Source organism: Crocodylus porosus, unplaced genomic scaffold (assembly GCF_001723895.1).
Source record: "Crocodylus porosus isolate Cpor-Errol unplaced genomic scaffold, CroPor_comp1, whole genome shotgun sequence".
Classification (NCBI taxonomy): Eukaryota; Metazoa; Chordata; order Crocodylia; family Crocodylidae; genus Crocodylus; species Crocodylus porosus.
Genome location: NW_017728918.1, coordinates 60,210,624 through 60,220,461, shown reverse-complemented (window position 1 = coordinate 60,220,461; position 9,838 = coordinate 60,210,624). Strand labels below are relative to the sequence as shown.

At 40.4% G+C, this 9,838-nt stretch overlaps 1 protein-coding gene across 1 annotated transcript in view; it reads right to left on the bottom strand.

The window, feature by feature from the left end:
- The window catches only part of MYO6 (myosin VI), a 167,404-nt gene that overhangs the window by 97,825 nt on the left and 59,741 nt on the right, over window positions 1-9,838 (bottom strand). The window contains exons 7-8 of the mRNA XM_019538161.1: window positions 7,647-7,702; window positions 4,779-4,876 (exon numbers count right to left, since the gene is read on the bottom strand). Of these exons, the coding sequence (XP_019393706.1) occupies window positions 4,779-4,876; window positions 7,647-7,702 (154 nt within the window). The remainder of the gene's footprint in view (window positions 1-4,778; window positions 4,877-7,646; window positions 7,703-9,838) is intronic.

Genomic DNA, 9,838 nt, shown 5'->3' with positions numbered 1-9,838 from the left:
CCAGCTCCTTGAGTACCCTGGGGTGCAGATTGTAAGGGCCGGCTGACTTGAAGGTATCCAGCTTCTCAAGATGTTCCTTCATGAGGTCAGCATTTATGGAGGGTAGGGGATCCCCACCACCCGGATCTCCCCATCCCATAGCAGGATGGAAATGTCATAGTCTTTTCTAGTTACCTTGCACATAAGGGAAATTAAATAACTTCTCTATCTTTATGGATGTGGGCCTGGGGAAAAAATTACTAAGTGACCTGTCAAAAATAGGCAATTCTAATATCACCTTGGACATGTACATGGAGCGAGGTCTTAAAGACGACCTCAGCTTTGTAAAGTGCACACATGGTATATCTTAAGAGTCTCTCTATTCTGCTTCTTATTACACCAATTAGAAAGGCCAGTTAGGCAGATGAGTATAAGAACAGACAGACAAATAACCACTGGTGAGAAAGAAAGCCCGATAAACCTGGTAATTTGTGACTTAAAGTCACTAAAGAAACCAGAACCCTTGTAACAGAGAAAACCCTCTTACGAGGTACTTAAAAAAAATAATCTTGTAAATGTGAAGTGCATAGCATTCTTACACTGCAATGCTGACATGGCTGCCCAAGTGCAACTTGCTGGAAATAACTGAAAGCCCTATTTCTTTCAACTGAAGTAGATAATCTAAAATGCCTGAAGTGATGCCTAAAGAGCAGCAGTGTGTCATCAAAACCGCTGAATTGAAACTGCTTTTCATTTAGCCAGACAAGCGGCTCCAGTACAGTCCTTTCTACCGTTATTAATATGAACATAAACTTGTGAAAATTTGTGAAAACAATGAGATATTCAAAGTCCACGTTGCAAGATGAAGACAGTCAGCTACATAAAAGATGAAAGATGGGGGTTGGGACACAGGCTACAGCTTGCAACCACACCTCGGTCATATCTCTGTTCACCCATGTTAGATACTGACAACATCCGGAAGTAAGAAAAACCAATATTGCCTTGGAGAATTTTCAGCCACCAGGATACGGTTGGGATGGTCCTTTGGTTAAATGGACTGCTAGACATGTGTAGGAGTAACCCCAAGTCTCAGGGGAAAAGAAACACAGCTGTAAAAGAGTCTGGGTTTTGACCACCCCAGAGAAAAAAACTTGGGCATTCTGTCTTTAGTCACAAACAGGTCAATGTTGCAGTAATCCTATTTGTAAAATATTAATCTTGATTTTCAAAGAGCGACCTTGATTTTCAAAGATTCACCCCTGAGACAGCCTGAAAAGTCACTGTGTACCCTTGGAAAACAGGTAGTGCAGACTAAGGGTGTTCCAGAAGAATCCCAAACTGCAAAGCCTCTCGTCATAACAGTATGAGTATGGCATGACCTTGCCTACTGAAACAAAACATGCCCTTCACAGTGCCTGAGAGAATTTGTATTATCAAGTTCCCAGTGTAAAGGAGAAATGAATGGCATGTGCACTCAGCTCTACAACATTTATATGACGTGTGCATTTCTTCTCATTCAATAGTATTCACATCTGCCTACCTTCCAGGTGTGTTTTCCCTCTGTGGCAGAGCACCAGCGGGATGCCTGCCACTTAAGGCTTGTTACAGACTCTGAGTGAGCTTGCTTTGTGAACAGCAGGGAAAAGCCTCCACCAGGAACCATTTGAAGGGGGAAGGTTGGTGGCTGAGCACCTTTCATGTCTGCCACTTGAAGGAGGAGAGCAGGCAGCAAACAGGTGCAAGCCACCCTGATGGAGTGGCCATTTTAAGATCCTGGCTCTCAGGGCTGGGGCAGCAGTTTGCTGCCAGCAGCCAAGGGAACGACAACATCTGGCAGCACTGATGCTCAAGGAACATCTTGGAGGTAAGGGCAGGAGCTATTGGGGATGGCAGGAGGCCCCTGGTCCTGGGTATGACTAAAAACTGAACCCTCCTGGGAAAGAGAGACCTGGTGGGACTCCCTGTGGTGAGGGAGTCCTCAAGAAATGCCGGGTCAGTTATCTCCCTGGTGAAAGGGGAGGAGGGGTACCTTAAAATCCCAGTCCCCATGAATCTGGTGGGTTATAACAACATCAGAGGGGAGAAGAGCCAGGCATGCCCAGGGAGGGGCACCTGAACCCAGAGTGGGTAGTGGAGCCAGGCAAACATGGGTGGCACCTGAGCCCACAGGAGTGTAGGACCCCAGGGAGTAGTGGGGCCAGGCACACCCCTGGGAGGCACCTGAGCCCCAGAGAGGGGAGCAAGTACATTGAGGTCCCATGAGGAAAGGGGCAGGGAGGCCCAGGTAAGCCTTTGGGTGCCAGAGGCCACAAGGGTGCCTGAGGCAGAGTGAGACAGCAGAGGGGGAGCCATGAGTAAAAGGGGCAAGTCTCTAGTCTCAAATTGAGAACAAGTGGGCTGTATTACCCAATGAGGGGCCAAGGGTAGAGTTAGCCCAGTGTTTGGCTAATTGCCCAGCCACTGTGCAGATCAGGGCTGCGGGAAAGGCCCAAAAGGTTGCCGCAGGGCTGGCCAAGGAGTGAAGGGACAAGCCTGATGGCCCACATGGTCACTCAAGGGAGCAGGGTGGGGCGTATGAGGCCAAGTAAAGGGCAGGAGTGTGAGAGGCCTGGTGAGAGCAGGCAGAATGAAAGAGGCTCCAGTGAGAGGGGGGTTGTATGTGTGAGGCCCACAACAGGGCAGCGTGACAGAAGCCTAACAATGTGCTGACTTGGGCCCGGCTTCAAGCCGGAGCATAGTACAACTCACAGAAGTCATTTGTGAGGCATGGGACACAATAAGGGGAGGTCAGAGTTGTGTGTTTACTGCCTGTGAACAGCAGCATGCTCGAAGGGCAGCCTCCCACCCAATTAACATCCTATTTTACAACAAGGCATCACAGCCTCTCTCCTCTGATCCCCAGTATGTGGGTTCATCTGTCGTTCGAGATTTTGTTGGGAGCAAAAGGAAACCTGAAACCGAATAGAAGACCCGCTTAAATTCTTGTGAATGGCTCTTTCCCATCCACTCTTTTCATTGTAGCAGCTGAGATAGACAAGGTTTGTCAAAGCAGTTATTATTAGGATCTAGGAGAGCTCCATAAATAGGCAAAGTCACCTTCCCTAATGTGGCTTATTGTAAGTTGCCTAAATGAGTGGGGGTTATCTTGAATAAGTTCTTAAAATCCTATAAACATCACCACAGATGGAGGAAAGATAATTCTAGTATTACAGATGACAGAAACCAATGATAAAATATGCATCGGAAACTGATAATCTGGGAGTTTCAAGTCCTCAGGTAAATCCAAAATTAGAGACATGTCTCAATACTTGGACTAGTACTGATTTTCTTTTACAGGTGCAGTGGGATTAATGACCTTGGTCTGGAAAGAAATGAAGACAATGAGAAGGAGAAAGGATGCATTCTCCTAATGTTGTAATACAAACATACGTCCCTCAGAGAAAGAGGAAGAATATTTCTGACAACTTGGGAAGAGTACCCTATGACTAGAAAACACATATAATATCTCTTTTAAAAAAAAAGAGACTGACCTAGATATTAATAGACCTTGACTTCAATAGTATGCCAAGCGCTAAAGGGCATACATTAAAGAATAGTTCAACAGATGAAAGGAAATGAAAACTGAGACCACATATAACATGGGGTTAAGAGGACAATTGTGTCAGACTGATTTAATGTCCTTCTATGACAACAACAGACTTGCAGGATAAAGATAATACAGCAAGTAGACTTGCAAATTTGCAAGGCATTTACAGATCCTGTATTTCTTTCACTTGTCCTTTTCTGAGACAAACCTGTTATTTAGTATGCTCGCTACTTGATGACATAACTGCCTCACAAGACTGACAATGTTTCAAGTCTAACGCTGTCTACATTGTAATGGAACTGTCAGGGGAAGTACTGTAGCACTCCACAATAAAGTCAGATTTTCTGGATTTTTTGTTAAGTAACGCTATCTCTTTACCCTGAACTAAATGGAGCAGTTAAGGTTCCAAAGGCCTGAGTTGGAGCCTTGCTCAGATTGCCCCTGTCAACCCAGCTGTAAATGAATACCTGTTCACTTGGACTGGGCACCCTAGTGTTAAGCTAACTACTCCACTGTCTTAAGAAATTGGTGTGTTCTAATCAAGATAACCCAAAGGGCCGCTAATCACAGGTAGACATCTGATTTACACTAAACCAACTACGTAAGTGTTTTACACATGAAGAAACCACCTCAGAAACTTAGAAAAAGAGCATGAGCTCAAGACTGTGTAGGTAAGATGTACTGATGTAATAATGACCATACCCATAAGTAACATACAATCCATATTCATGCAAGTATATTGTGAAATCTGTGCATCAAGATCATAGTAATCAAGTTAAAGCCTGTTAAGAACTATATTTTTCTTCAAATGGATAGAAATATATATTATTTGTAAATTAAAGCAGTTTTAGTTCTCTTTTCAAGGTCAAACTCAAGCTGGTCCCTTAGGCCTGGGAAAATGGCAATTTTTGTCAAGGGAGTATTTCAGTCCATTTCTCATTAGCATATCAGTTTTGGACAAAAAGAAAACACCATATTTTGGGGGAAAACACAAAATACCATAGCTACTATAAAGTGGTAAAGGGTTAATATTTTAATAGGGAAAACAAGGCATAAGAACAGACCTGCAAATCTTCATGTAAAAAAACTTATCTACAATAAACCAAAATTATGAATCTTTGTCTAAGTGCTTCCCACCAAAACCTATATCATCAAACAAAATAAATAAATCCATCACTGAATACTCAGTCAGATGATAATAAAGTACCAATACCTTTTCATTGAAGTGAATTTCTACAAATTTTCCAAAACGACTGCTATTGTTGTTGCGAACAGTCTTTGCATTCCCAAAAGCTTCTAAGAGTGGGTTAGCTGTTAAAAGATGGGTTTGAATTTTAAATTGAAATGTCATTCACAAATTATTTAAAACAAGTTAAAATAGTATTAAAATAACTATTTATTCAGTATATGGACAAAAAATAGCTCTTGGGTAAAACATGAAATACTTTATCATGGAGATGGCTTCTCTGTATGAACTGCCTTAGGCACAATTTTGCCCCACTTTAAACACAGAAGCTAAACAGTGGAAATGCTACTGTAAGTCAGCTTCTCGGCATCATGGAGTAAAAGAACGGATGTGGGCAGAGCAGCTGATGAGCTGCAATCCTCTTTTACTGCACAGTAAATTGTATCACTGTGCATTCAACATACTTTAGAATAAGATTTGAATTTTTTTTAAAGGTTACCCTTTAAAAGCAGAATCAATAGCATCTTTTCCTTTTTTTTTTCCAAATGATAATTTATTGCGGAAACAACTCCCAGTTAAAAGATTAAGCATTCTACCAGGTGCAAAGTTCTTGAGTACATACTTTGAAAAACTCAGTGGCCATCACTGAAAGCATTTCAGCTGCTATTTTCCTGAAGTAAACAATATATTCAATGTGAGTCAATTTGAACACCAAGCAGACTGCCCCCAAAACTTATTTTCCCTACTTTCCCCTCTCACACATAGTGGGAAATATACATATAGCGCTAAACACCATGCACAAATGACATTAGTAGAACAACAACAGAAACCAAGAGAAACATTTTAAAAGACAAAATGCATCACTGACTTGAAAAAAAGACTTAAAAAGGTAGTAATATTTTGCATTAGCAGTAGCTTTAAAATGATCTTTCAGGATATCCTCATTACAGAGTGCATTGCAAAAATCCAGTGCACAGATAAACATGCACAACTTGAGCCATTTAAAAATGTTTACTAGCTGTGCAGCACAAAGCTTCTGAAAGACTTCATTTTGCCAGCTAGGAGAAAGCAGGAGTGGAAGGCATAGCAACTGTTTCTCTCTTGTTTTGTCTATTGTGAGCTGTAGCTATGAACAAGCCACTAACTTAAAAATACTTTCTGAAAAGTAAGAATTCCGTAGAATGGTCCCCCCTATTAAAATTCCTATTGACAATAATCTACCAGTCTGCTGCTATGAGGATGAAATTGCTGATATGAAACTTAAAACAGTTACATAAAATTAAGAATAACAAAGCAGCAATCTTTACTTGGCATTTTTTTTTCTCTGTCCTTTAGTACAACTATCTCAATGCTAACCTTCTATACTGCTGTTTTTGTTTGGTTCTCCTGTAAAAAAAACTTTCAAATTTATGATTTTTGAAAACCTAGTCTCTTCAAAGTTGTTATATTAATACTTCTTCAGTAAATATTAAGGATTAAAAATATCCTGGGTAATATTTCCAGTGTCCCAAACATAGATTATGGGATAAATAAGCAGCAAGCGGTTTTCCAACAATAGAGCTTTTGTGAGCATGCTTGTTAAGAATGTGTTTAAAAATTGTTAAAAACTGCTTCAAACATGCAACAGATGATGGTATTCTAGAAAAAAAAACGAATTTCAAAAGTTTTCTTCAAAAATACCTACAGGCACCAATGAATGTTATGGAATGCAGCTTCAAGCAGCATGGGACCTATCAGTCATTTTCTGAGATCCCACAGTACATACATGGATTTGGATGCATGTCTGTTCAGTTGCAATTAAACAGTATCACGCTTGTTTTTATCATACCTATGGGGAAAAAAACAGTAAAAACCTGCCACCTCTCTGTAAGCAGTTTCAAATGGCTGGAAGTTCAAGTTAGACCAAATCAAACTAGAAGTGAGGTGTAAATGAGCCACCACAGAAGCTTAGGGGGAGTCTCAATTACTCCGATTTCCACCCCCCCCCCACACACACAATTGAAGACTAATTTTTCTAAAAGTTAAATTCCAGCTCAAATAGGAATTGTACATGCATTCTGCGGGTCATAACAGATTATAATAATTGTGTCATTTGGCATTATCTTTGAATATGACATAAATGTAAACCTAGTAATGAAGTAGAAGTAACATTCAGAAGAGTTGCTTTACAACACAGGTGAATTAACATGATCCACAAAGGAATAGGACTGTTTTATTCTTGACAGACAGCTTGTCCTTCATCGCACTTTTTAGTAAAAGCACACACTATGGGCTCCTATACATGTGCAGGGAGCCTGCTCCAATGCTCTGTAATTCCAGCACACTGAAGCAAACTCTATTGCGTCTGCTGGACTGTGGAAATTAACGTTCTCCAGCAGCCTCCAACATCACGTGCGTTAGTGTCCCTGCACTGAAAAATGGTGTTGGGGCACTTTAAACTAAAGCTCTTTCAACGAGCTTTAGTTCAAAGCACCCCACTGCCATTTTCAACACTGAGATACTGTGTCACTCCGTGACACTCCGAGACACTCCAACACGTGACGCTCTGGGCACTTTAATTAGCGTAGCTCTAAGAGCCATGCTAATTTAAAGCGCCCCCCTTGCCTCCCGGAGCACATATATAAATGCCCACTGTGCTTCCCAATAAAAAGCAGTGTTATCAATGACTGTACAGTAACTGTCCTTACACAATTCATATAAAAGGGAACATTTGAAAGAAGACAGTAGCAAAACCTAGAAACAGCTTTGCAAAAATTAGATGAGAACAGAGCAGTCTGTTAATCAATTATGTCCCAAAAGATCGGATTACACTTCTATTTTTGTCACTGTTTAGCATTTAAATAGGTTGCAGTTCATTTGGTGGAATCCTTAGTTCGGTTTAAAAAATTACAATACCTTCTACAATTCTGTCATCAATATCTTGACCAGTACCATAGGATTCAGTCAAATACCTGTGAAGAAAAATGAGAAGCCAAGGTCCATATTTTCCATGTTAAGTGTCATGCTGCCTTGGTCTAACTGAGGAAAGTGCACATGTATATGTGTGCTTGTGTATTAGGCTGGCCTTTTACAGTTCTTTCTTTGTATATACAATATATGTAAAAACAATTTGCCTGCAGTTTTCTTACAGGAAAATAAGTATTTTGTGCTGGCTTCAAATGTATTTTTCCTGTATTTCAGTATTTTAAAAATAATATTCAGATTTGTGCGTGTTCAGAAAGTGAATATAAACAAACAAACTTGTGATTTACATAATAACATATAGTGTATCCAACACAAAATTACAGCACAGAATAAACCTTCTGGCAGTTTAAGTCACTCTTAGCGGTTAATTTTAGTTTTAAAAATAGACACTTGAAAAATTTAGCATCCAATGTCAGTTCTTATTTGTCCTTTTTTTTTTGTAAATACTTCTAAAACAGCCCACTGAGATTCTGTATGCATAGGCTAAATTTGAAGGTTTTCTTTTGTATTTAAAAGGATACACAATTTTCTGTTATTACTGTTCATAAAGATTGTTTCCATTTCACCAGAGGCTGAAAACCTTTACACCGTTTCTGAAAATTCCCCAATCGTCCCTCAAAATGGCTGCTTTCTCCTACTGTTTTCAGATGTACCAAAGCCTGTGGCTGTACTTAAGATGCCTGCTTTCAACATTCCTACCGCCTCTATGTTCCCAGAAAGGAGTGGATGTCAACCTACACTGTCAAGGAACAACAAATACTGTGAAGATAAGTGACTACAAGCAGTGGTCATCTTTTTGGAGGTGCAGATTGCAGGAGAAATGGGGTATATAGAAACAATGGAGTACAGGATACAAAAGAAAAGGGAAATTTGTGATATGTGCAAAGGGAAGAGGAGAGAAAGGAGGTAAAAAAAATAACAAGTTAAACTGTCTTCATTACACTGCTCTGTAAAGGAAATCAGCTACAAGTGTCATCTTAACTGAGCAGTATTCTCTAGCTGCGGTATTCCAGTCTCATTAAGCAAAGCATAGCAGCAAATGTAGCCATTAAGACAAGAAGAAGTGATTTAAGGTTGCTTCTAGGCATCTTTAAACCAATATTGAGCAATACCAATTGTTAGTACTCTTACAGCTTCTTGTTTGGTTTTAATGCTTGCATCATTTTTCATCAAAAAAAACGACGAGATACTTTGAGCTGAAGCACATTATAGGAAAACCATATCCAGAGTTAGAAACCTAAAAAATCCAGTATTAAGCTTAAAGAAAGGCGAGCATGGAAAGCTATAAAAATGCAGTTAGGACAAATAAGCTACCACAATTCTGCCTTGTGGCAATATTTCTGAGAACCTGATCCTCATAGGTTCTGGAATCAGAAATACTAAAATGCCAGTATCATAATCATATGGTTATTCCTGAATTGCAGTTGAAAGTTAATGCTTGGGTGTCCAGTCCTTTTCATGCTGTAGTATAGTTAGGTCTGGGAAAGAAACAAGTCTGTAATGCACAGGTAATTTCTTTGCACTTTGGATCGGTCCTATTCTTTTATGTAATCAGGTTATCTATTCAATTAAACTTTATTTGTTTTAATGTTATTTCTGATAAACTCTCTACACTTCTAGTTTACAACCCTCCTTCTCTCTCTTAAATGCCTGTTTTCTTTTACATATGGAATTCAACACCAGCCATTGTTTTATTTAATATTTAGCTTGTATTGTACTTGCTTCTTTCGCAGACCTGAAGGAGGGAAGCTGTGCCTGAAAACTTGTCTAACAATTGTTGTTTTTCCAATGAAAGGTATCACTAAAACCAACCTCATAGTTTCATAGTTTCTAGGGTCAGAAGGGACCTGAGTAGATCATCTAGTCCGACCCCCTGCCATGACAGGAAAGAGCACTGGGGTCAAACAACCCCAGCAAGGTGTTCATCCAGCCTCTTAAAAGACCCCCAGGGTAGGAGCCAGCACCACTTCGCTTGGAAGTTGGTTCCAGATCCTAGCCACCCTGACTGTGAAGTAGCACCTCCTGATATCTAGCCTAAATCTATCCTCTGCCAGCTTGTGACCGTTATTCCTGGTCACTCCTGGCGGTGCTCGGGGGAACAGGGACTCCCCCAATGCCTGCTG